At 43.3% G+C, this 26,971-nt stretch overlaps 1 protein-coding gene across 2 annotated transcripts in view; it reads left to right on the top strand.

Moving 5' to 3' along the window:
- The window catches only part of DMRT1 (doublesex and mab-3 related transcription factor 1), a 62,057-nt gene that overhangs the window by 33,737 nt on the left and 1,349 nt on the right, over positions 1-26,971 (top strand). For both annotated transcript variants that reach the window (XM_065657144.1, XM_065657146.1), the window contains one exon: positions 378-540. In XM_065657144.1, coding sequence (XP_065513216.1) covers positions 378-540 — 163 coding nt within the window. The remainder of the gene's footprint in view (positions 1-377; positions 541-26,971) is intronic.

The following is a 26,971-nucleotide window of genomic DNA, read 5'->3' as shown; positions in this document are numbered from 1 at the left end:
CTGAAGAGGTCTGGAAAGCTTTCCATGGTGGTGTCTGTGCCATAAGGAGGGGACTTGCCAGGAGGCTCCTTGCAGTGAAGGATACATGCTCGTGTGCCAGCTTCACCTGTTGTAAGATGAACCAGCCAGAGGTATGCTGGTGGTGGTGCTGCTGCTGCTAGGTCACATCGCACACCATGCCAGCTCATGTGTAGCTGAGCAGTGTGGGCACACCATGAGCCAACCAAAGCAAAAACCCAAGGCCAGCATGTCAGGACTTGACTTCCCATCCATGTGCCGTGACCTCCTTCAAAGCCATGTGCGTGTGGGGCAGCGGGTGTCCACATGGTGCTGGAGCTCAGCTTTCACAGGCTGCTGTTGTGCTTCTGTCTCCACAGGTGAAGGGCATGGAGAGCCGCCATGCCGTCAGCTCGCAGTACCGCATGTGCTCCTACTACCCACCCACTTCCTACCTGGGACAGGGGGTTGGCGGTCCCACATGCCTCCCCCAGATCTTGACCTCTGAGGACGTCCCTTCCTACTCGGAGTCGAAAGCAAGAGGTAAGTGGACCCACCAGGGCATCTGGGACCACTTTGGCTTGGGGCAAGCATCCAGAAGATGTGGCTTGCTGATGGAAGGAAGCTAGATGTCAGAAGGTAGGTGTTTACAAAGACAGTGTCTAATTTCTGGAGGGCTTGTAGTGTGGTGGCAATGTAGGGCTGTTATTGTACAGTAGTACGAGCGTGTATTTCAGAATCGTAGAATGTCCTGAGTTGGAAGGGACCCACAAAGATCATTGAGTCCAACTCCTGTCCCTGCATATGACAACCCCAAAGTTCACACTATGCGTCTGAGAACATTGTGCAAATGCTTCTTGAACACTGTCAGGCTTGGGCTGTGACACCTCCCTGGGGAGCCTGTTCCAGTGCTCCAGCACCCTCTGGGTGAAGAACCTTTGCTTAGTGTCCAACCTAAACCTCCCCCAGCACATCTTCCTGCCATTCCCTCGGGTTCTGTCACTGGTCACCAGAGAGAAGAGCTCAGCCCTGCTCCTCCTCCTCCCCTTGTGAGGAAGCTGTAGCCGCCATGAGCTCTCCCCTCAGTCTCCTCCAGGCTGAACAAACCAAGTGACTTCAGCAGCTCCTCATACAGCTTCCCCTCCAAACCCTTCACCAACTGACTTCAGTTAAACTTCACCAACAGAAGTCTGATGGTTCAGGAGCGCAGTTAGGCGATACCTTTCTGCTCATGTGTATGTCCCTAAGTTGTATGAAGAGTCACTTGAGGTACCATCTTCGGTGCCCACCACCAACCAACTCTCTCAGAAGAACGAAGAGATATCTTTGCCCCAACCAAGGAATTATCTTTCCTCTCTTTTCCTCTCAGAAATGCTGTCCATGATTTTTTCCACAGGCCTCCCACTGACCCTTTGCTCTCCTTTCTGAACCATGTATGGGAACTATTCCTTTGTCGCAACCATGTTGTGAAGCCCTTGGCAGAATTGCTTCCTCATTTGCTTTCACAGATCACACCATATTACTTCATTTAAAACATTTGCAGATGAATTTGTCGTTTCACATCCAGTGTTTCTTGGTTGTCGTAATGATTACTATAATCTGCAAGATTACTCTTAATTTCCAAGAAGGCATTGGTGAATTTACACGGTGGTTTTCACAGTGTTTCTCTCTCTTCCTTGTTCCTTGCTGTGGCAGCAGGTGGAGTGCACACACAGGTGTTAACATGGCCATGTTGGAACAAACTCTGCCTAGCTGCTTCCCTATCCCTGGCATGAGACAGTAAGAGGTGCTAGAGAAATGAGAAGAGAAACAAAGAGCAGGGTGGCCCTACTTTATATATCCCAAATCCTCACACTCCTACAGCATTCCAAGGCATCCTGAGCTGTTGATTGCCCCTGAAACATTGGTTTTGGTTACCAGGAGCAGACATGCACTTCATGAATAGAGCTAACCATTTTGTGAACTTCTCAGGCTTTTCATCTTTCTGTAGCAATGGATTTGGCACTTTAGTTTTGTGTGGCCTGTGTGAAGTGTTTCCTTTCATTTAGTTCACACCTGCCAAATTTTTGTGCAGTTTGTTGTGGTTTATTGTTTTGTTTGCTTTTTTTTCACAGAATGACACTGCTGGCATCAGCATCCATCCTCGTTTGCTTCTCTGATGTGCTTATACATTGAAATTAATCTTCTCCTCTTTAGATCAGATGGAAGGATATATAGGTTCTGTAGTTGTTTTCAGTCATGGCCTTTCTGTGGCTGAAGTCCTAGTGTCTGTTGCATTTTTTTATTGTGATGAAAAATATGGTCATTGTGTCATGACAGGACCTTAAGGATGCAAATGAAGTTTTGGAAGGTGAGGTGCTTATAAAGTCATACTTGTGGCTGGTGTAAATCAGCACTTAGACCTTGAATTCAGTAACTCCAGAATGATTTATGCTGAGGAGGTGGCTGCTCTTCTGTAGTGGCTGTTTTCTGAAAGTCTTCCAACTAACAACATATCAGATAGATGACGAAACAACACATGGTGTGATGAAACTTCAGACTTTTCCTCCCTCTCCAGTAGTTTTAAGTGGCTTAGAGAAATCAGTGATCCTTGGTTCATTTTCCTTCTCTTTTCTTCAATTTTATTTTCTTCCCTCTTTTCTGACCACCATTGAACAGTGACGTCTTCCGTTCTGCCCATTGGTCAGCAAAGCAGTTGGCTTATTGCTCAACTGCAGTTGACACTTTTTCTTGCATCCATCACTACTAACTCACTAAGAAGTCTTACCAGTTGAGTGTTCTTACAAATAGACAAAAGACCTTATACCCTTTGTTCCCAAATGCACTTCAGTAATTTTTCATCACTGTAAAACAAAGTTGTGTGTAATGTGCCACTGATTTTTAAACTGCATAAATACTGTATTTTCAATAATCCCTGACTGCTTCTCCAGACAGTATTCCACACACAGATATTGTTCCCTAAGTTACACCATCAATCAGAAACCGACAAGCAGTGAGATGTAATTTACTGAAATCAAACAATGTTTTCCAGACTCTGAAGAAGTGTTTTTCCATAGCAGGGAGCTAGTGGGTGAAAGAGGCACCAATATTTTTATGAGAAACTTGAACATGTGAGCAGGACTGTACCCATTTCATGCACTTCTTAGAAGCAGCATCTTTTTTTTTATTCCTGTTTTTGGAGGAGATGGCTGCTTTTACTTTTTCCGTCTACAGACAAAATAATATTCACAGGCTGTTAGTCAATGATTCAGAGTCCTATGATGTTTTTCTTCTAGTGCTTTTCACAGTCCTCAGAGGGTTTGAGGGCTTTTGTCTCTTTTTTGTCATCTGTGTGAGTGCCGAGTCAGCCACCAGGCTGTGGGCAGTATTGAAGACGATGGCCCACTTGTCCAAAGGACTGACTGCTGATGCTGCCAAGTGTTATCTTGTGCAAAAGACACGTTCTTACGCCTTTCTGTACTGATTGCTGGGCTGAACTTTCTGTACTGGTGGCACGTTTCTGCAGGGTTGGTGATTGCTATTTGTTAAAGAGAACTCTCGTCCATGTTTTAAGTGAGCAAGTAATATTTTGCTCATTCTTCATTTGTTGCTGTTGAAATGATAACCATTCTCAGAGCTTTGTTTTCTTTCTAAGAACACATGTTTATAGATTTTAGGTCCAGAAGGGAACATTAGGATCATCTAATCTTCCTTGCTGTATAATGCAGACTGTAAAACTTCACCTAATAACTCCTGCAGCAAGCCCATAATTATTTTTTGAGATCTATGTGAAGACTTCTGTGTTGTTAATCCAGAAATTTTACAGGAAGGTGACAGTCCTTGTAGAAGACCAACAGATCAAAAGAAGGATTTTACAGCCGAATTTTCAAAACACTGGAAACCTGTATCTCTAACAAAAATGATTATTAAATTCCCAGCCACATGTCAGAGGTGATCTTAGAACACATGCAGTCTATTACCCACGTTTCAGTTGTAACTTCAGCTTTATAGAGGTTTTACCACTTCATATATTATCTCAGTTAGTATTTCAGTCAGACCATTTCATTAATTTTGTTCTGCTAAGTTAACTGCCTGCTTAGACCAGTTATGTCGAAAGGGAGGAGAGATGAGCTAGCGGACCACTGATTTACACTTTCTTTGTTTTTATGAATGATGCAAAATTCTCAGGAAGCTTCTGACATTTGTACATGAGGTCATACCCTGTTACAGTGTGTTGCATATAGTAATGGGCTGACATTTTCTGAATGGCAAAACACCATCAGTCAACCTCCTTGCAGTTTGAAGTGATTCTAAGTAAAATGGTTTTGCTTCCAACTAAGCACAGCTGCTGCTCTTCCAGCTGAAACTGGACAAAATGGGGAGAAAAAGAAGAAAAACTAGTGACAAATGGCAAAGGGATGTTTTCAGAGGGCTTGCTTAGATCACCAGGTTGTAAGTTTTATAGAATAATTTCTACATAGGAGAGGGATTTTGTACTCTCTACCTTCAAAAGATTTTTGCTTTCCTTTTTCCTACTTTGTTGCTAGTTTTTTAAAACTAAAACAAGAACAATTACAGGAAAATATATATGAGGGGTTGTTATCAATCCCTGTTCTTGCAAAGCATACTTCAAAACACGTCTTTGTTTTGGAAGAAGTCAAACCGAGAGATCCTTCTGCAAGAAGTGGAGGAATGAGAATGCATCACAACAGGGTATTTCATCTCCAAGAGCAAACTGCCTTCTAAGTGCCTTATTCCCATTGATTTCATGCTTGAATCAAGACTGGGTGCCTTGCTCTGGGTTCTGTTTCCACTGAGTAAGTTGAGCGTTTGCTTATCTGTATGGGAGTAATTTCTAGGTTTGGGACACTGGCAGAAAGAAATAGCGTTTGAATAGGATGCAAAGGAAAAATATCCCTCTGTTTGCAGACACCTTTGGTTTTATACTAGTTACCTTGTCTTAAAGTTAGCATGGAATAAAAATTCCTCTTTATCATCAGTATGTGAAACGTTGAGCTAAATTATTCTTTGTCTGTGCCTCTGGTGAAGGAGATGGCTTGCATTTAAAACGTTGCGCTGATGAATGGATTCGAATTTTCATTTTCCTGTCTGAATGTCAGGATAGTTAGTAACACAAGTGATGAAGCACTGGAGAAGTGCTGTATTTGCAGCCTGAACATAAAGCAGGAGGCTGAAATTCTTCCCAAACACAGATGAGAACTTGTATAAAGTGTTCGTTTTGATATGGAGAACGTCAACGGTTTTGTTTAAATCAGCAAACAGAATTTTCCAAAGGAGAACATTTCCAGTAACAGGGGTTTTTGTCAGCAGAACAGTTTCCAGCACTTTCAAAACACTTTTCAAAGAGTCAGTCCTGTCTAGAAGTTAAATAACTCATATCTCCAGCTTTACAGCCGTGGAAATCAGTGCAGCACAAACATTTCCAGGGGCTGCATTTAAAGACTCGTACTGCCGTACCTCTGCTTGGATGCTGTATGGAAAACAGTGCTGATCCATTGAAGAATCATGCCCAAACTATGGAGCAGCTCTGTAAAGAGTCTCTTCAGTGGTTTTGCAATCAAGGGCATGTTAGGAACAGTCTCCCTGCTTAAGACAAAAAGTTACATTTCAGCAAAAGCATTGGTGGAATGTAAGGAATGCCATCCGCGAGAAACACCACAAGAGGCTGGAGGTTTCTGTCTTTCAGACTGGATTACCACATGCCAGTTATGCCCCTTTTTTGAGATATCCTATGTTTTGCATGAACCTGTGTCCTTGAAATGCCACGCAAGTGTAACACTCCAGAGCCACAGGTGGCACCTGGTTGTAGGATCAGAAAGATGAGGGAGTCCTGGTATGCAAAAGGTCTTTGAGACCACGTCCTTGAACTTGAGCTGCTTTCTGCAAGCATTCAAGTTACACACTGCAACAAAGCAGGCTGGTTTGGTATGGCTAAAGAAATCAACCCAAAGAGCAGAAAAAAACCCCTTACATCTATCTGCTCTTTATTTGCAGCCAGTTGAGAAGTTGCATTGGCAGAGCTGTGCCAACAAAGCTCTTAGGAAGTAGGGCACAATAGTAGAAAATAGCCCAAGGTCTTCTTCACCAGTGGGCTATAAACAGTCTGCATAAGCTAAAGAGTAGCGCCTTCAGTCCCAAGGGGTCCAGGTGTTATCAGGTATCAGAGGTACCGCTTCTGTTCTATGCACCCCTCTAGCAGAGCATCAGCAGAAATACATCTTGAATGTGGAGGGGCTTCAGCAGCAGACTTATGTGGGCAGGAAAACATTTTGCTCCTAGAACTGATACAGTTCAGCAATATTTAGTTTGGGTGTTCTCTGTGTTTGTGTATCTGTGTATCTTTTGCTTTAAAAGTAACCTCTATTCAAGAGTATGCTATCCTTAGTGATGAAGGAGCAAGCAGTATTTGCTGAAAACTCAAGATTATATTTTCTACTAACTATCCATCTTACGTCAAACTTTTAGAAGGAAATTTTGAAGTAAGGCAAAAGAAAAAATGAAGGGGTAATCTTCTAAATCTGCAGGTTTTTGAGCAGTCAGTTTAAGTGGGCTGCTCGATCTTTGTGCAAATGTTTATCTTTTTTTCTGCATTCTCATTGCTGCCACTTACAGTCCCTGGTGGCTACGCCGTGTGCGGCTTCCCTGAGGTGCTCATTAAAAGGATGGCAAGCAGATTTTATAACGTGCTTCTGCAAGCCTTGGTTTACATTGCTGGTCGTGCATGTGCCTTGCAACACTTTACAGACCTCTTTAGGCAGATGCCCTTCTAACATGTCATTTTCATTTTCAAGAAAATTTTGGGCTTAGCTGACTAGATGGTTCTTGGGCTTGGGGTTTTTTAATCTTTTAAACAAAGCAAGTCACTAACTCTGTGACATTCATATTTCATTGTTTCATTAGCTGTAACAGCAGCTGTCAAAATACATTTGAGAATGTGAGACATATTCATATAAGCTCTGGTAATTCATTTTTCTGTGTATTGAAGCCTTTTTCTAAATTATTGGCCTGTGGTGTAATAAATGAGATTGGTTTGATGAAGATTTGACCAATATTAAAATAACTTCATCAGGTCTGAAGGGAATTCCTGAAAAGAAATTAATGTAAGCATTTGCTTACATCCCATTCTGCTTCAGTTTATTCCTGATTAAAAGGCTCATTTAAGTAGTTTCTTCTCTAAATGCAACCTTTATGTTACATTCACTCAAAAGCACACAAAAATAAAATAATACGCGCACCAAAGCAACTTGTCATTGGGCAATTGCAGAATTACAGGTCTGATTCATGCCTTTTGCTGATTCATGCTGGGGTGGTTGCTGAGCCCTTGCTGTTTGCTCTGGGGCAGGCTGCTGGTCCTGCCGCAGGAGCAGCTAACAAGCTATATTTTTGGTGATTCCCACACCCCGCCCCGATCTCTTTTTGTAGAAGTGCAGATATTACTGGACCAAGGACTGAGCATCCTTTAGGAGGAATGCTAAGCTCTCTTGAAAACTGTGTGTGAATGCTTTCATTTGTCAGTGGGCTAGCGAGGGAATGGGGTCGTTTGAACCGTCAGGAGGTGCCAGTGGGACCCCATCCACCCACACCAGAAGAACCAAGTCCACCCAGAAGGGAGTCAGCCCAGGCAGCTGCTAAGCAGTTGAAGAAAGGGATGTGTTTATCTATGCCGTTATATTTTGTATGGCTCAAAGGACGCAAGGGTTTTAACATTCAAGCCTGCGTTTTGGTTAAGCATTGCAGGCATTGTGGGTTGGTAAAACAGAGGTTTAAGGAAAGTCCTTCCATTCTGAGAAATATCAAATTGGCAATACAGTGGGCTGTGGCAGGTTCAGATCCAAAGCAATCAGTTTAAACCTACTGCCAAAATCTCTGCTTTTCTGAGTTTTCTTCTGTGAAAAGAAGTTCCTGGTGTCCCATCAGTCCCGGTCTGAAAACAACTGGTTTTGATGCCTGCCCTTCAGTCTTGCTGGCCCCGGCTGAGGGTGCAGCCACGAGTGGGGCACAGGGGCGAGCGATGCCACCGCGGCAGCACGCTGCAGAGACACCGGGCAGCGCTGGATTTGCGCCCAGGGTCAGCATCTCTGTGTGAGCCTGTGCCAGAGTGCTGTCCTGGGATAAGTAATGGCTCTGTTCCCTTTCCCCGTACACTTTCTGTCTTTTCCTTTACGTTCTCTAATGGAAGGAAGTTTCTTCTCAGTCCCTTTTGCAGTTAGAGGCATCTTAGAGACAAGTGGTTTATACCCACAGCACCCCTGGACTTTCTGCATATTCGATCTGCTCTTTGTGTGGGACAGAGGATGTTACTGCAGCTGGAGAAGCTGTGTGGGTTTTTCATAACACTTAGAAGGGTGTTGGATACTTCACTGGAAAAAAAAACAGCATAGGTTAAGTGGCTGGTGTGGTGTTGACATTCTGATTTTATTACCTCTGGATACAGAGGTACATTCTAGATACATTCTGATTTTATTACCTCTGGATACAGCACTTTTCCCACTGCAAGCAGAAATTGATAGAAATCATTAATAGCAAGAACAAACTTTACTGTAAAATGATAAAACAAATGGAGACATCTTGTCAGGACAGTGGTGATAACGGTGTGCTTACCCAGGCATGGTCTGTAATTGTAACAAAGAGAGGTGCTGCTCGCCTCTTCGTTTTGCTTTAATGGGCAGTTGCATCCTTGTAGTTTGGTTAAGAGAAGAGAAGACTCACTCCATATTCAGCTACAATCTTGTCTGTGCGTGAGGGCCTGCATTGAGCATCTCACAGTTCACACCAGCTTTGCAGTTCAGGGGGAGTCTCTGAGCTGATTCTTCTGCAGCCTCTTCTGCTTATGAAGCAACTCCCTGCAGATCATGAGAAGCTCTAGCAAAAGAAGCATTTCCTGCTGATCTCTAAAGAAAAGGGAAGATAAAAAGTCAGAATTACTAAGGCTCTGCAGTGTGGAGCAGCCTGTACTGGCTTTGACTCTAGCAGGGAGGCGATGAGCTGAGTTGGGACTCTTTGCAAGAAGTTGTTGCAAACCATGGTGCTGCCCCCACACCAGAATGACCTCAGGGAAAACGAAGAAGGGTAACATCTCTCCCCATTGCCATGCTTGCATGCCACGGGTAGTCTGTCTGTGCATTATACCCTGTCACAAGGGTAAACTTCTGACAGAAGAGAGCAGGAGTCGCTTTTCTATAAGCAGTGGGCAAAGGAGCTGGGGGATGGCCAGGCGCTGTGTGTAGCCGCACAAGATACAGGGGAATCGTGATGTGTGAGTAGACAGCCCATTGTTCATTCTGCTGTTTTATAAATATGCATATTGATATTGCATGTGTAAATAATACCAGGGTATGTTGCCTGCACATGATGTATGTAACCCTGCGGGGCAGAGTGGGGGACAGATACCAAGGCTACTTAATGGGCTTTCTTAATTTAGCAGCCATTAGCGTGCCTCCCCATCAAATGTTTTTAATTCTATGCTTCAGTGTAACCAATGGGTTTATTTCCAGTGCTCCTCACAGGCATAGTTTAGGCCAAGTACAAGTTGAATAACCTTCAGGAAAGCTGTGCTGTCCTTCTGTCAGCCGCTGTCTTTGAAAATTGCCTGCAGAGTTAGTGAGCAGGAACAGTTAAGATTTACAAACAATGATGAAGCTTGTCATGCATCTTTCACCATTCATCATCTGGGTGCCGTGGCTGGGCGGTGAAGTGTTCTTCATAAAAACCAGCTCAGTGTGAAATACACCTCGCGGCAATGTTTACTGCTCTGAAACTCGTCAGCAGCCCTTTATAGTAAATCCAGATTGCGATGTGACATTACAGTATATCATTGCAGAGCGCGCTGGGGTTTACACTAGGAATGAGTGCAGTTCACACCAGATGAGATGTCGAAATTGAGTTATGTAGGAATTTGGCTGTTATATGGGGATAGCTTTTGTTTTCTGAGGACTGAAAGTTAGCTTTATATATATAATATATATAATCTACACATACCTGTACTTGTGTGTGGGTGCCTATATCGATATAGAGGTATATATACATGGATATATGGATACACACATGCTATGCGCACGTTCTATATACAAACACTACCCGTGTTCAAATACAGATTTCTCTAACGGGACTCTGTCTTATTTTTATGCTATTTCTTAAAAATATTTCAGTATTTAATTGAAGTGTTGCATTTTAGCGATAGTTTTTCAGCAGCCTTTTGTTTTCAAAAGATACTATTGAAAACACAGTTCCTTGAACATGGTAGTTTTATGATTCCTGGCTCGACATACAGAGTGGAAGTTTTGCTGCAGGATTTTTATTTTAGGTTAATTGTGGTTTTTGTAGGGTGGCTATAGCAGATGCTAAGATTGAATTTCTGGGTAGCAAAGCCAGGGGACCAGCGAGGTGAGTGTTAACATACAGCTGGTCGCTGCCTTTGGGAGGACGGGGCTCCAGCAGGGCAGAGCGCTGAGCAGCAGCTCAGCTGGAGGAGGTTGCTTCTGAGGTCTACAGACGATGCAGCCAGCTGGTAACTGCTGAAACAGTGATAAGGCCCATTGCTGGGCTCTGATTTGAGTGGGTTTTGGTTGGTTTTGTGTGTGCGAACGTCTCTCAGAGCTTGGGAGATGGAACTTTGAGCAGAAGATTTTAGGCAAATTTACCCAGAAACCTTAAAATACAGAAACTACAAAAGTTACTGGTACATCTAGCTGTGCGCTGGGATGGCAGATGTTCTTCCTGCTTGTTGTAGTCCCTTCAGATGCAGTGTAGACACAAGGTCATTGAGAATAGTGGGTGCCTTTGTCCATTACATAAGTAGGAAGCCAGTGCAAAATATAACCAAGACATTTTGTGTATGTGTAAATGGAGGCTGAGTCTTTGGAAATAAATCTGCTGTCTTGCGGATCTGGTAGCCTGAGAAATATCCCTGGAGTTAAGCGGTGCTGGCCGTATGAAGTCACGCTGTGTAGTTTGGCCTGCGGACAAGGACGGTAACCTGCGTTAGGTGCTCTGGTGGCAGTTAACTGGTTAAAAAGAAATGAAAGAAAAGATTGGAGGTAAACCAGCAAAGTTTTTAAGTGCTCCCCATGATGTTGTTATTTCAGTGCTATACTGCAAAACCTGGAAATTAAGTTGTATTTCACTGTCTTTAGTGCTCTGACTGCTTTGACCTCTGTGTTTGAAACAGAACTGGCATGTTCTGGACTATTCATTGAAGCCTTTTGCTTTTATTATTGCCTGGCTTTTCAACCAGCGGGAGAGATGGGATGTGTGAAATACTATTATATTTAATTTTAGATTTCTGAGACATGCTTGGGTATTAAATACAGTTCAGATGTGGAAAAAGGAGTGGGACTGCAGGTGGTACTACCAGAGAGAGCTAACTATACTTCATTTGTCCTCCTCAGCTGTTTTCAGCTCCTATAGTTGTTTTCTGCTTTGAGTGCTAATCCTGCAGTGAAATCATACTTTTCTAGCTCAGAACAGTTTCCACAAATGCGCTTATTGTTACTGATTTTATTTAGTTGATTTATTATGTTTTTTCTAAAAAAACCCAAACGCTGTTAAGGTTACCTTTGAGTCTGCTGCAGGCAGTTTGAAGGCAAAGCTTCAGATCCACTAACTGTGTAAATACAGAGGCTTCCAGGCATACCAGTGGCATTCTAGACCTTGTTCATATTCACATTTAGCTTAATAATACAGTATTAATCTCGTCTGCTTCTTTACCAGAGGCTTTAAAGCATCCAGTGAGGTTTCTTAGAGGTGATGGGGGTGGGGGTGAGAGGGTGGAAGTGTTAAGCATTATTTACAATTTTTTTTTTTTTTACTTTCTCCTTCTATTTTGAGAGGGGAAAGTTTAGACATCTTTTATGGTACTCTCGTGGCTTGAATTAGAGGGGTGGAGAATAAAGCTGTCACTTAGAAAGTAGTGGTTTCAGGTGCCAGAATGTTGCATGTAAAATCAAAGGGACATATTTCTTCACAATCTTGACTGCTTTATGTACCCATTCAGTTTCTAGTAAGTTTACTAAGCTGCAGTCTTCAGATATGTATAGTAAGTGGTGCCTTGACATAGGGATGCTGTAACAGCCTTAGGAAGCCTGGAGTCTTTATGAATATTAGGTTAGTGCAAAAGTAATTGTGGTTTTTTCATTGTTGAAGTTTGCCATTTGATATCGGGATACATTCTTAAATAAATGTGGTTATGTTATACATCATTTTAATGCACTTTTCTCGCTTTATGGTTTTTTTACTACTGACTTATTCCTTGCTGTTTATTTTATATTTAGTTTAGACTATGGAAATTATGTTAGATAAAAAGCAAATTAGAGTGATTTTCTTACTCGAATTCAAAATGGGTCCTAAAGCAGCAGAGGCAACTTGTAACATCAGCAACGCATTTGGCCCAGGATCTGCTGATGAATGTACAGTGCTGTGGTGGTGCAAAAAGTTTCACAAAGGAGACGAGAGCCCTGAAGATGAGGAGTGTAGTGGCCGGGCATCGGAAGCTGACAACGACCAATGTAGAGTAATCATTTAAGCTGATCCTCTTACCACTACATGAGAAGTTGCCGAAGAACTCAACATCAACTGTTCCACAGTCGTTCGGCATTTGAAGTGCATTGGAAAGGTGAAAAAGCTCAATAAGTGGGTGCCTTGTGAGCTGACTGGTGGCAACCATTCCATCTGAGAATCTGCTCAGCAAATCGATGAGATGCACTGAAAACTGCAACTCAAGCAGCCGGCACTGGTCAACAGAAAGGGCCTGATTCTTCTCCACGACGATGCCCAAGCGCATGTCACACAACCAATGCTTCAGAAGTTGAACGAATTGGGCTACAGAGTTTTCCCTCATCCGCCATATTCACCTGATCTCTCGCCAACCGACTGCCACTTCTTCAAGCATCTCGACAACTTTTTGCAGGGAAAACACTTCCACGACCCGCAGAATGTAGAAAATGCTTTCCAAGAGTTTTCGAATCCCAAATCATTGATTTTTGTGCTACAGGCATAAACAAACTTATTTCTTGTTGGCAAAAATATGTTGACTGTAATGGTTCCTATTTTGATTAATAAAGGTGTGTTTGAGCCTAGTTATAATGATCTAAAATTCACAGTCCAAAACTGCAATTACTTTTGCACTAACCTAATACATACTCAAAACACTATTGTAAAGCTTGTCATTTAATTTGCCATTCTTGCAGGTGACTCCTTCTCTTGCAGTGTCTGCTGTTTGTAGGTTGAAAGTGACTTCGGGAGCTAGGGCAGGAATTGGGAAAAATACTCCAGAAGGGTGCCACATTAACAGTATTTAGTGCAGTGCTGGCATCCAATTGTTGCCATCCAGACATCTCCAAATTTGAGTTAAATGGGTAGGTGCTGGCTGGGACTAAGTAAAAAAAAAAAAAAGTGTCTGGTGTGCAAAGTTAAGTGACTTAATTTTATGTTGTTTTTTTCACACTCATACAAAGGTCTCGTGGTGGGGTGGCATTTTGTTATGGTGACCCTGCAAAGAATCAAAGCAAACATATCTATAGAGCACTGTAAAAATAGTCGGGGAGGAAATTGCTCAGAATGGGGAGGAAAAAAAAACCCCAACACACCACAAATAAGCTGACAGTATGTTGGCCGATTTTAATGAATGTCTTGCAGCATCCAGGAATTGTCAATCATACCTTAATGTTTCTAGAAGTGAAAAGTCAATGTGTAGTTGTTTAATTTGACATGACTCTCAGGTTGAGAAAGTGTGATCGCTGGAGGGGACAGTTAAGTAGCTGTGCTCGGTGTCAGCCTGTCTCGCTCGGACTGCTGCACTAAACGCTTTCCTGATGAGCTATAGATTTGGTTAAATACCAGGATAATTGCTAGCTACAGCACCCAGCACTCTTTTAATGCCTTGTACTACATCTGTATTAGCTCTTGCCTGAGGCTGTTTGAGGTTTCTACAGGGAAGAAGGCGTGTAGGTTCAATTATGTTGTTCTCCTTCGGGTTTTGAAGGGCAATTGTTGCAGAGCTAAACAAGCTATAATAAATTACATTCCGGGTCTTCCGAACCTGTTGAAGAAGATCAGATATGCAAGTGTTGTAGCTGCCTTCTGCTTTAAGTGGCATTTTGTTAGTCTGCCACAGCAAGAACACACAAAGAATGATTTAGACAAAGTGTTTTTTAACTTGAAAAATGGAAAAATACCGAACTCATCTTGCTACGCTGGTGCAAAGCCAGCGAGCTTGTTTTGCATGCTGTGAAAGTATTTACTTCCCCTCATTGCTTCCACACATGTAAATAAGATCATATGCAAATCCATATTCGTGCTTATTGTGCCTAATCCAAATAGGAGGGGGACTTAGCTCTCCCCTCTGTAATTAGGAGGGTGTCAGCATTTTCATTAGCCTGTTGGTGCTGTTGGCGTTTTGAGGGGAAGACGTGGAGCAGCCGAGTGCTCCCTTCAGCTGGGACAAGATGTGAGAGAAGCTGGAAGCATCTGTCCACGGAGGTGGGAATTGCAGCTCACTTTAAAAAATGTTTGAAAGAGGTCATGGGGCCGGGGCAGGGGGCATTTATTTTTGAAATATGCTTCTCTTAAAAGTCTGAAAATATCTGGAGACTGGTTTTCAAGTATCTTCAAAATTGAACACTTCATTTGTTGAAATTCATTTTAGTATGTGATCCAGAAAGAGTGGGAGCCAAGTTAACCACATAGGACTCCGTGTGGCTCATTTCGAAATAAACCAAGCAATTGTGATTTTGTTTCTTCTTTAACACTGGCATTTACATATTTGCATTTATTTCCTGCTTTTTCATAATTTTACAGTGCCATTTTTAAAGCTCTATGCCTGATGTTTATCTCACAGTATCTGTTAAATCAGTTAAGTTGAACAAGTAGAAGGTTTGCATAAGGTCTGCATCACACCCCATGTGCTGTGGGTAGCATGTTTATTTACCCCTAGCATGGCACTAATCATGTCTTAGACTGCTGAAAGTAAAAGAATGTTTTAGTCTAGTTTGTCACTGGTTTTGTTTCCTTTCTGGACATGAAAGAAAAAGAAAAATCAATGAGCTCTCTTTCCTGTTCACTTATAAATCATTTTCCCGTTCTAGTTCTGTCTCAGAGCAGTTGCAGACACTGCAAGGAATGTTTTATTTTCCCACTCTGAAACAACTATTTACACTAGATTTTTTTTAGTGATTTTTTGTATTGGCTTTTGGCTATATAAAACACATTTTGATATATTTCAGTCAGACCTAGATTTGAGCTAGCTGTGTACCCTTAAATGCAGTTTAAAATCTCCTAAATACTCTAAATCAATACTTTGCTTTATCCATGTGTTGGATAAATATGAGCTTCCAGTTCATAAAGCTATCTCTACCAGCTCTGTCAAACACATCTTGCCTGAACTCCTCCCTGAGTCACAAGGGTTTTCAGGGACTTTAATTTTGTGGATTGAGTCTCTGATTTTTCTAAGGGATAAAACTGCATGTGAGTGTGTGCAAACAGAGTCTCCAGTGGAGTGAAACAACACTGGCTTGTTGAGAGGTGTCTGGTGTGTTGCTGTTACATGGATGCTTTTGCAGGGACTAACCCAGATGGAGCTGTTACAGCCTAAACTGTAGTTAAAAAGGAGTGAGGAGAGAGAAATGTGGGTTGCCCCTTTGTTTGAAAGTACTTAGCTCTCCTCTGTACCTCTGACTCTGTCCGGCTTGGATGCCTTCATCGGCTTTTCTTGCTGCATTCAGCTGCTGTGCCTGTCTGCTACACGTGGCAGGGAGGGAAGAAGCCTGCCTTGATCCCGACAGCACCAGGTACCCGGTCGCTCTGCGTGGTGCAAGCTCCTTGCAGCCCCTGCCCTCTCCCCCTTCCCTGCCCTGTGTCTGCTCTGTGACGCACCAGGGAATGAGCTCCGCGTTTTGCTTCCTTTCTGTTCTCCCCGCCTTGCCCTTAACAGCATTAGATCATTTTTGTATTGACCCAAGTTGCATTCAGTGCAGTAGAAATTAATTGAGGCATGGTGTTGGAGTGGCCCTCTTGAAGGCAAGGCAGACTTTGACACAGCCACCAGTGTCTGGATTGGCTCACTAGACCCGAAGAACCTGTCTTAAAATTTTCTCTACAACAGATGACAATAATAAAATTACGAGTGATTGATTGATTGATTGATTTTAGAGCTTTTCTGCTACTTAAGGTCCACCTTTCTGACTTCAGACTGTGGCAAGCAAGGGCAAGGAAAGCCCATGTTGAAAATTGGTCAGATACACTCAGGCCCACTCCAGTAACCTAAGTAAGGAAAGATGGCATGAGAGCACTGATGTGACCTAGTACCCTTGTAGGAAACTAAAACAACCGAGGTTTTTAGGCCTTCTTGACCTGCAGCTTGTAGACCATAAACTGTGATCTCAGGGGAGTTTGACCCTTCCTAGCAAGGCAGCTGCTGTCAGGATCCTGAAGAAAGTGCTGGAGGATGGTGGATTGTCAGTCACAGAATCACAGAAAGTTAGGGATTGGAAGGGACCTCGAAAGATCATCCAGTCCAATCCCCCTGCAAGAGCAGGAACACCTAGGTGAGGTTACACAGGAAGGGGTCCAGGCGGGTTTGAATGTCTCCAGAGAAGGAGACTCCACAACCTCCCTGGGCAGCCTGTTCCAGTGTTCCATCACCCTCACTGTGAAAAAGTTTCTTCCCATATTTAAGTGGAACCTCTTATGTTCCAGTTTGTACCCATTACCCTTTGTCCTATCATTGATTGTCACAGAGAAGAGCCTGGCTCCATCCTCGTGACACCCACCCTTTATATATTTATAAACATTGATGAGGTCACCCCTCAGTCTCCTCTTCTCCAAGCTCAAGAGCCCCAGCTCCCTCAGCCTTTCCTCATAAGGGAGATGCTCCACTCCCTTCATCATCTTCGTGGCCCTGCGCTGGACTCTCTCCAGCAGTTCCCTGTCCTTCTGGAACTGAGGGGCCCAGTCCCACCAGGTCTGCATGGCCATGGCTGTATGAAATCTGCAGGACCTCCTGGGCCTGGGGAGCTGCCGCTGGCAACACCAGCAGCATCACCAGGCACAGCCCGTGCCCCGCGGCTGGTGGCACACGGTCACCGCGAGCAGGACCAGCCTCCGTGCCGCACCACTGTTTCACAGTCTGCATTTAATGCTGCGATTGTGTTCATGGAAGCAAACGTAAATATAATGCAGCAGGTCTGTCTTAAGCCTAATGTTGTGTGAAACTTCATTTAACTTATTTGACTATCTCAAAAATGTTTTGTGTTCGGTTTTTGTCCCTATTTTCTCAAGTATTGTGACTTATTGCAGCAAGATGCCTAAACTTCAGAGGGCATAAATCTCACTTTAAAATAAGTAGCAACATATTTTCTCTGTTCATGCATATACCCATCTTGAGCTGTGTATTTCATCAATACTTGCTGAACCGTTTTACTGCAAATCTGCTTGACTTGCTTCCGAATTAAAGTTAATATTATAGATGGTAATACCATGGTAACCTTGAGTCACTTTAAAGCCTTCTGGGCTTTTTAAACTGCAGATTCACTTAAATTGCAAGCTGTAAATGACAAGACTTCTTCTTTCTTCCCTCTTGTTCAGTTTTGAGCAGAGTTGTTGATGAGTACAGTCTTGCTCATGCTGAAGTCAGTGACAAACCTCCTGCTGTTTTCGCTAGTATGGTACAAGTTGCAGGTCCTTGTTTTCTCCCTTCCCCCTCTCCCAAGAGAAGCTTGCATTATAAGAGCATTGAAGAAAACAAATCTATTCTTTGCAAGTGAAAAATCTATTGTGTCTACCATAACAGATCACTTTCATTAGACTTAGCATTTTCTCTGATTGTTTAGTAACTTCTGGATTTCCAAAAGCTTGCAAATCATGTCCAAAAAAATCTTTCAAGCTGTATAATATGGTACTTTTGCAGTGAGCCAGTACTTTCTAAAAGTAAGACTTGTCATTAAACCTGAAAGAGTTGCTGCCATCATTATTAGCTATTTAGTTACTCTTTGAGCATTGTGACTGATGACAGTGGGCATGGATTTCATCTTTGTTTTATAGATTGAAAGTGACATTAGCAACAATAAAAATGTAAAAAGGAGTGACCAGAATTAACATTTACATTTATATGGCTAGTCCTGGTGTAGTGCAAACTGTGATATTCTCCCTTTTTTCCTGATGTGCTAGTGAAGATTAACAGCCTTTCTGACTGTGGAGCAGAGAGACATTCAGCCAAAGTAGTGTTATGTTTGGATTTCTGTGTGGAGCACCAGAAGTTTATACGTGATTATTAAAGCTCTTAGGATGCTATTTCTGTCCTTTAGTATAGCTACACAAGGGAGAAATCTTGTGCTCTCGTTTTGTCTCTCTGCATATTCTGCTGCTTGATAACATGATCCTGAACCTTGAGGGCACTCTTTCTTTTAAAATCGCCATTGCTTTTCAAAAAACATTTCGTTGCCACACCTGTGGCAAATGGCAATGCGTGTTCTAGGTAGGACAACTGATGCTTCTAGAGGTAGTTGTTCCCAAGGAACTTCTTGTTTTGACAGGTTTGAAATATATATACCAAGCAAAATAAAGGCAACTGTGTTTTTGTCATAGCAATGCCCAGAAGCAGATAAAGAGTTGGAGTCACGTGCTATCTCCTGCGTCGCATTGCAGGTAGGTGTAGCGTGTGAGGTCTTTCCTCAAAATGGGGAGCAGACCCCACTTCTGTCCCTCTGCACCCTGCAGTGTCTGCAGTCATCCCACAGAGAAGCAGCGGGCAGCCTTCTGCCCCTTCGTTCTCACGTGCTGCTAGGCGACAGCTGTGGTAAGCGTGTGTGACTACATTGCCACTTGTTAATGGCCACCGGCGATGTCCGTTTCGGTCACCTCTGTGTGGCATTATCGGTGGGTTAGGTGGTGCTGGGGACATGTGGCAGAGCCTGCATCATCAGCATAGGAGAAGATGCAGACCCCAAAGGAGATGGACGGTAAGAAGTCTCCAGAAGATTAGCGTGAGGTCACCAAATATTGCCTGAGGGGGCTGTAGGGTGGAGAGAGATGACACTGTGTTCTCTTCATGGAAATTGTTCTGATAAAATCTTGAGCTCTGAAAAAAATCCAACCTACTAGTTGTGTTTGCTAAAATCATACATTTCTGCAAAGTCACGGTGGGACAAGCAGAGGGCTCAGCTGGACACCTGCCTTCTTTCCTCAACAGGCTCACATGGATGGTGGGTCCTGTCCTGGGGTTTGGAGTTGTAGGCAGTCTGTTGCTGGTTTTGCCTTGCCACCAGAGGTTGCCACCTGCTCACATGGTTGTGTGGCCTCCTGTGACCTGCATCTGTGGAATGGTTTGTTTTCTTTTTCATGGGAAAAAAACCCAAAACCAAACCCACTGCCTTTTCAAAAAAATGCAGCTCATGGGAAAGGCCAGCGAGTCCCAAGCCTCCTTGGCCCCATACCACACCAATTTTCTGCAAAACCAGTCCTGGCTGGATAAAATACCCAGAAAAGGTGTTCGGGCATGTGCACTAGTAGCTGGCAAGATAATGAGATGTTTCTCATGAGAAGTGATTTATATGCGTTTTTTTTAATCTTGTTTTTAATCGCTGTAGAAGGAAGAAAAACAGTTTGAATAGTGGATTTGAAGTCCATTTTTTTCCTCACAGCTGCTTCTGTCTTTTGCCAGTCTTTTGAGTACAAAACACCAGGGACATCTTTTTTTGATGGAGAATCAGTCTCCAGTGTTGTGTGTGGAATATAAAAGCAGTATCTGACCTCCAGGAGTAAAGAGATGAAAGGTCCCAGCTTTGTCACAGCCTTGTTATGTGATGAAGCAAATCGCTTCATTCCTCTGAGATTCGTTTGCTGCTTCTCAGCTGGTAGCAGATCTGCAAATATCCCCATCCCTCACACACTTCCTTATACACCTTTTCTGGAAGTCAGTGCATTGCATATGGTTGCATGACTGCTCTCTGATCTTGAAATGGTTTGGCTTGGTTTGTTTTCAAGAGAGGCTCCTTTCAAAAGCATTGTCTGTCTTTTGGCCTGCAGTTTAGAGTGTGCCATGCAAACCATTGGGTTTGCCCTGCCATGGTGGACTATGAGTGTGTGAGAGAAGCAAGGATCTCCAGAAGTAGCTTTGTAGGTAGTCGTAACACAGAACCACAGCCTGAAGGAAAGGCATGTGCATCTTTTGAGTACTGGCGATACAAAACGAGTCGGCGCGTTCAGCAGCAGAATTGATTCTCCGGTGTAATTCTCTGTGTTGCTGTGCCGGTGTGTGCACGGGACAATGCAGGATTTAAATAAGTGACTAGGAAATGGTAGGGAAGGAAAAGGGAGATGCCTTTGGTATTTTAGCGTGACGCCTTTTCTTTCAGGTTAAAAATACCTCAAGTCTGTGACCGCATCTGAGCTCTTTTGTGATGCTGAGGTCATTGTGCTTCTTGTGTAATCATACAGAATGTTTACGCTTCGACATGACTCAAAAAACCCTTCACAGAAGTGCACATTTTACCTTGTTACCCAGCAGTGGGAAATATCTGCTTTACACTGAGGTGTCCCATTCCTGCAGAACATTTCACTTCATGTCTTCCAAAATGGTAAATGCCTTTGTGAAACCATTACAATCACATCTCTTTATGGAGGTAACTAGCCATCGGGGTTCCTGGCAGCGGAATTTAAACTGGGGAGCTTTCTGCAGAGTTGTATTGCTTTGTACCTTGCTGAGACCTGGCCCAGGCAGGACGAGCATTTCTGGTGAATACCTTGCACAAGAAGCGAGTAACCCTTCACTTCTGCCGCCCCAAAACCAAGCTTTTACCAGCTGAATTTCATTCATTGCCTTTCAATCATGCAAAGCAAAGGTGCTTGTCTCAGCACACCTGGTCCTCCTGAGGTTTTTTGGAGGTGGTTCACCCTCTGCCTTTCCTGGTCCTGCAGCAGTGCCTTAGTGACATCAAGTTAGCCCCAGAATGTAACACTGGTGATAGCCGAAATTGCTGGTTTGTCAGTACTGCTCTGGTCTGGGTCGTGTCTGGAAGCACATAGGGCAATTGCTTTGTAATGGATTGGTATAGTTTCAAGGTAGGTTTTGGAGTCTCAGAAAAAAAGCCTGTGCTTCCCTAATGTCGTCTTTGCATCCCCCCTGTCTTAACTGGTGCTGAATCAGAAGTGGAAAGCCTTGTTTGATTGTTCACATATTATTATAAGAGAATTTAAAGCCAGAGGTGAGTGGGTTCAACAAGAGGATATTTTCTTCAGCTTCTGGTTTTTAATTACATCAGTTATAGCCCCGCCTTCTTAGTTGCTAAAAGTACAAGCATGAACTGGAAAAGAATGAGATAATCCATGGTAAAGCACGCTGAATAAAGATCTCCATTCAGATCTTTACCTTTTATCCCAAGTTCCTAATGCCAAGAATTAATGCTATTTGAAAATACACAATGAATGTGCCCTATTGTGGGCATCCAAGATAATCCTAATTGCTTTAAATGTTAGTGAGAAGGGTAAGTGTTTGAGAAAGCATTTGAGGGGGAAAGGGCTCTACTATGAAATAGTATATCTGTGTTAAGAGGCACAGAGGGTACATGTTTTCGGTTCCAGATCCTTAGGCTTGTTTTCATTTTTGCATTGAAAAGCAGCTCTACGTGTCACTTCTGAAATTTCTTATCGAGGGAAAATAACCATGGACGTAAGTTTCTAGAACGGGCCCGGTTGCCTTTGTGTTACATGCAAATCAGAAAAGGAGCACCACTCCCATTTTCTTATAAGTTGATCTGCGTTACAGTCAGGACAGTCTACAACATATTGACCAAAGCGAAAATCACAGAGACATTTCAAGTTGTGTACGTAGTTATGTGGAGTTCAGTTTTAAGGCAGATCCGGAGCCGAGCTTCCATTAGCCCCTTGTTACTATTTGGTATCTGTCTCCCTGTCAGAATAATGTGTCCTGTTCCTGTCTGCTGTGTATAACGCTGCTCCTAAGAAGCCTGCACCCATGCCATGGTGTGGTGACCAGCTGCAGCAAGCAGAAACCCTTGGATTCAAGTGGGCTTCCAGAATTTGTGGGAGCCATCACCAGGTCCAGGTCTGTGAGGAGGCCCGAGGGATAGGAGGAGAAGGACAGTCAATACACAACGTGTTTAGCACATTTACGCACTTGCATATGAATTCTCAGTAGGAACCGTTTCATCCCAGCTTCCATTCCAAGCAAGAGGGATGTATGGAAGGAGACAGCAATGGTTTTTTAGGTTAGTTCACACAGAGTAGAAGAAAAATAACTAAAAGATATTGAGGATTCATTGAGCATGAAAGTCCTTCAGGAACAAGTTATTCCAGCTAACAAAGTATGAATATTTGTGTTCAAAGGAAATCTTGAAAACAGAGCTGATGAAAGTTTCTCTTGTAATTTTCTTAAGGCTTTGCAGCTTCTCTGGGGCCTTGTAGAAGGAACCCCTGGTGCCGTAGGCTCCTGACTGCTACTGTCTTAGATCTACACAGAGCAGAATACCAGAGTATGAGACTGATCCCCTTGCGCGGCTGGTTCATGAAGAACAGCCTGCCACTAACACTGGTTTCTTCACCCTAATGTGAGTCAGTTGTCCTCCATCTTTTCCAATCATGCATTCACACAGGAAAGAATTGCTCAGGAGATTCAGTGAAGATAGATTTTTTTTTTTTTTTGGACCTTTCGTTAATTATTGCTCTGCTTAAAGAGTTGAACATTTGCTAACATAAGGTTAAGCACTCCAAAGATGAGAGGCAGCTGAATGGAGGTTGCTTAAGAGAAACAGCCTCAAGTTGTGCCAGGGGAGGTTTAGATTGGATATTAGGAAAAATTTTTCGTGGAAAGGGTTATCAGGCATTGGAACAGGCTGCCCAGGGAAGCGGTGGAGTCACCATCCTTGGAGGTGTTTAAAAGGCGTTCAGTGACATGGTTTACTGCTAGAGTTAGGTTAGGTTATGGTTGGATTCAATGATCCTGAGGGTCTTTTCCGACTGTAATTATTCTATGATTCTGTTCTAACTTAACTTGGCCTTTCTGCATGTGTTTGTATCGAGATTTCATCTTATAATGATCTACAGCAAAGTCAGGACAGACCCTGGCACTGTTGTTTGCCACTCTAATGCTTTCTCCACAGTAGAAAAATTCTGGTTTTCTCTCCTGCACTTTTTTTGGTGTGTCTTCTGATGGCTTTCTGATTCTGAGTGCCTGGTTTTGCAGCAGCAACTGTGTTTTTTGTTTGGTTAGTTTGGTTTGGTTTTTTGACCTAATGCTTTGTCGGGCAGCTGCCATGCGTGTTAAGGTGGCTGCGGTAGCCTGACAGGCTGTTCGCTGGCGGTGGGTGGTGGAGTCAGCCTTCCAGGGTGCATCCGAGCAGTGGAGTGGCAGGGTGCCATCGACTTGGGCAGAAACTGGCTGGTGTTTTCAAACTGAATTCGAACCCCGGTGTTTTCAGGCCACCAAGCCAGCCTTCCTTCTGAGCACAGCCGGTCACCCCACTACATCCAATAGCGGCACTGAGAACACAGGTGCCAGTCCTTGAGATGGTAACCTGGGGAGAGTGCCAACACCATTCTGTCTCGTTCCAGCCTTCAGGCAGGCAGCATGCCTTGCTTCTTGGTTTGACTGCCACCGGTTTCCCAGGCCCGTTAGTTTTTTGAGACACTTCCAAAAGGATCTGTGGAGCCTGGAGTGGAAGTTACTGCTTGCTTAGGGCAGCACCCATTTCCAGTGGTGTATGCAAAAGGAAAGTCCTTTGGCTGCAGAGATACCGTGAAGAGCCGTTCTAGTCTACCCTCATGCCAAAAACCCAGGCACGCTCTAGTGGAGCCCTGGTGCCCTCGAGCTGCCAGCGGCAGTCTGGTTCCGCTCCCCTTCACCCTGCGCGCCCGCTTGTGCTTGCACGCGAATGGGTGCGCACTGGGAAGAAACGCATGGGCCTTAGCAGCATGCGGGACTGGCATACTTACTTATTTTCCTTTTCCCTGAAAAAGAAGGTGAAAGAGTTTTGAAAAATGAATTGTACCTCTGAACTTTAAGTCTTTAAAAATGGCTCTTTATTGAGAGTTTAATAGCTTTTTAAATGTAAACTCGGGAAAATATTTACTTTTCAAGCGTGAATATCCTTCTGCTTTCTCACATCACTGAAAAGTGTATTATTCTTTTCAGTCCATTGAATTCCAGGGATCACTCATGTTAAAAGTCAGTGCAGTTTCCATTGTCAGAAGATGTAAGGTTTTGTGTTTATGGTTGGAATCCCTTCTCGCTTATTTTCCTGTGTGATACTAGCCAAAATTTTTTCAGATTCATATAGCTCAAAAGTATTCAGGTGCTTTCCAAAGGGTAAAAGGTAATTAGATCAAGGAACGGTCTTTAAAAACTGTCACAGACCCAATTCTAGTAGTGTTATTTACACAGATAAGGGCTGTGTAACAACGGTGGGAGGATCAGCCACAAGCCTCAAACAGATGAAACTCATAGACTTAAATCAAAAAGAACATGGTTTTTGTTTCTTTGAACTTGGAACTTCTAGATTTTATTGCTGTGTGATTAAAACACTGGAACAGAATTGCTCATTTCCTTTTTGCTGCCTTTTTACAGCTACAAGTCCCATTCCAAGTATCTTGCTCTTATTACCAGCATTACACCTATCCACTGCTCCTTGCTTGAAGTGGAAGTCTTTCCAAGTAAGCAGTGCAGGGTTTGGATAGAGGAGCAGCACTGTCATCTGCTAGAGATAATATCTTGGTAGTGCCAAGTTGTTTTTTAAAATCTATGTAGCTGTAGTTACATACCCCTGTGCACATTCACAGACCAGCATATATAGTCCAAATTGCCTAACCGTCAAAACTGTGATAAATTTGGAAGTCAGTGGAAGAACAAACCATGTTATTGAGATCAGTGCTTCAAACCCTGAGATGATTTGTGAGAGCAACCAGTTGGTGACTGGAACTGTTCCCATGTAATGACACTTCAAATTTGAAGTTTGATCGGGGTGTCTAATGCCCTATGAGAAATGTTGGGACATGGTAGAACTGCACTGGTCCAGAAGGCTTAGGAGCCACTGCTTGTGGTGCTAAGAAGCAGATGTGGGTGTCTGTCTACCAAAAGAGTTGCCCTCTGTGTCATTCCTCAGGTTTAAAATAAATTAACGTAGAATTACTGGAAAAATGGATCATGAAAATGAAGTGGCAGTTTTACCGTGGTAGGGTTTTAACATCCATGCTGTAGCATGTTGGGTGGGTTTTCTGTGGATTCTTTCCATTTAGAAAAAAAACTTTCTTTAAGTTTGTCACAGAGATTTATAGATCTCAGTATTTAAAAATGGGCCTTTCCATCACTCTAGGCACATGTACACTAAAAATATTAACAAATCATTTAAAATAAATAAGCCTTTTGCCCATTTGGGCTACTCAGGAGTAAACAAAAAATCATCCCCCTTCAACCTCAATCGCTTCCTTCGTACTCCTGCCCTGGAGCCTGCAAACACAGACATTCCTTACAGCATATCCTAAATCTTAACACATTGGGCCTTGCTAGATCAGAGCAGAATGAGGTTTCTGAGTCAAGACAGCTGAGTCCTTGAGCCAGTCAGCCATGTTGAAGCCACACTACTGTTTGTTTACTACATAGTGCAAGGTACTTCATGGAGAAAGAGATGATTCCTGATGCCAGACATGACCAGATCCAGTCAAAACTTGTGGTGTTGGCAGGCAAAAGCCAAGCCCTTGAATGACCTTTGAGGAGCTAGTCTCTAGCACCCGTCAGGAGAGGTGCCGTTTGCTGCATCTTCTCTAGGTTATTTCCCCTTCGACATTGGACTGAGGACCTACAGACCATCTCTGTTTTGTTGTTATGTAGTAGTCAAAGCATGAACCACTCCAACAAGTTACTTACCTGAAATAATGTATGGTGTGTGCTTCAGATTATGGGACTGTGGTGCAGACTGGGCTGACCAATGAGTATGTTTGTGCTGTGAGCCTGTCTCACTAGGTGAGCCAGCTTCCCTTGCAGAGGAGCAGAAATGTTCCTCTGTTCCTCCACTTGTTTTCCATAACCTGCATGTTTGCATCTGGTTCAAGTCCTAGGAACTCTTAGGCAGGAATGAAATCTCGAGCACTGGCTTAGCAGAGGAAGTGAAGTGGAAAGGCAAGTCACATCCTTGTCTAGACACTGAGGATGTGCCTTCTCCTTGGACTCCACCATCAACCTGTCTTAGACACTGAAAGGGGAGGCAGGAAACAGGATCAGGCATCGCCTGGTATGTTCTTGTGGCAGAAGAAAGCTTGACTTTGCACCCTGCAAAGAGTGTTTCTGATTCTCCACTGCTGCTGGGTTTCAGGATTCATGGGCTAGAAAAAGTAATCTACAAAGTTGTTCCCAACTACAGGTTACCCAAGTGCTGTTCTAGCCTGTTCTAGGTGCAAATCAGTGCCCTCTCCAGCAGTCCAACGGTTATTCAGGCCTGGAGATGGTACAGAGACCTGTTTGGCTGTTTGTGTGTTTGACCACATCTCAGAGGAAAATGTGATGCTCCAGACCAAGATTCCCCTTTCTGTGTCATTAAACCATTGACAGCCTTCACAGGATATCTAAAAACTGTTGAAAGTTGCCTTGACTACTTTGTCGCTTTCTCATTTCTAAGCACTGCAATTTTTTGTCTTTTAGCTAGGAGGAAATGTAATATGCGGTTAATATTCATGAGGTTGGAAAAAAAAGTTTCCTGTCAGATATAAAAGACAATAGTAGAGCCTGCTTTGGCAGGGTGATGTGGGAGCCGTACTTGCCCCTTACATCAAAGGAGAGACTTGCATGAAATCAAGGAGCCAGGTACTGCGAGGTTGAAAATAGGCAAAACTCCCTGAAAGTAACAAAAACTACCATTTTATCTAGTCACAGGAAAAGCAGATGAAAATTACACGTGAGACCTCAACTCTGTAATGTCTTTTCCATCTCTCAGTAACCAGCATTGTGTTTAAAATAAGGACAAACCAGGAAGCTGAG

Source organism: Caloenas nicobarica, chromosome Z (assembly GCF_036013445.1).
Source record: "Caloenas nicobarica isolate bCalNic1 chromosome Z, bCalNic1.hap1, whole genome shotgun sequence".
NCBI classification, from domain to species: domain Eukaryota; kingdom Metazoa; phylum Chordata; class Aves; order Columbiformes; family Columbidae; genus Caloenas; species Caloenas nicobarica.
Note: the sequence above shows the minus strand (reverse complement) of the source record. Positions and strands in the feature narration are given on the sequence as shown.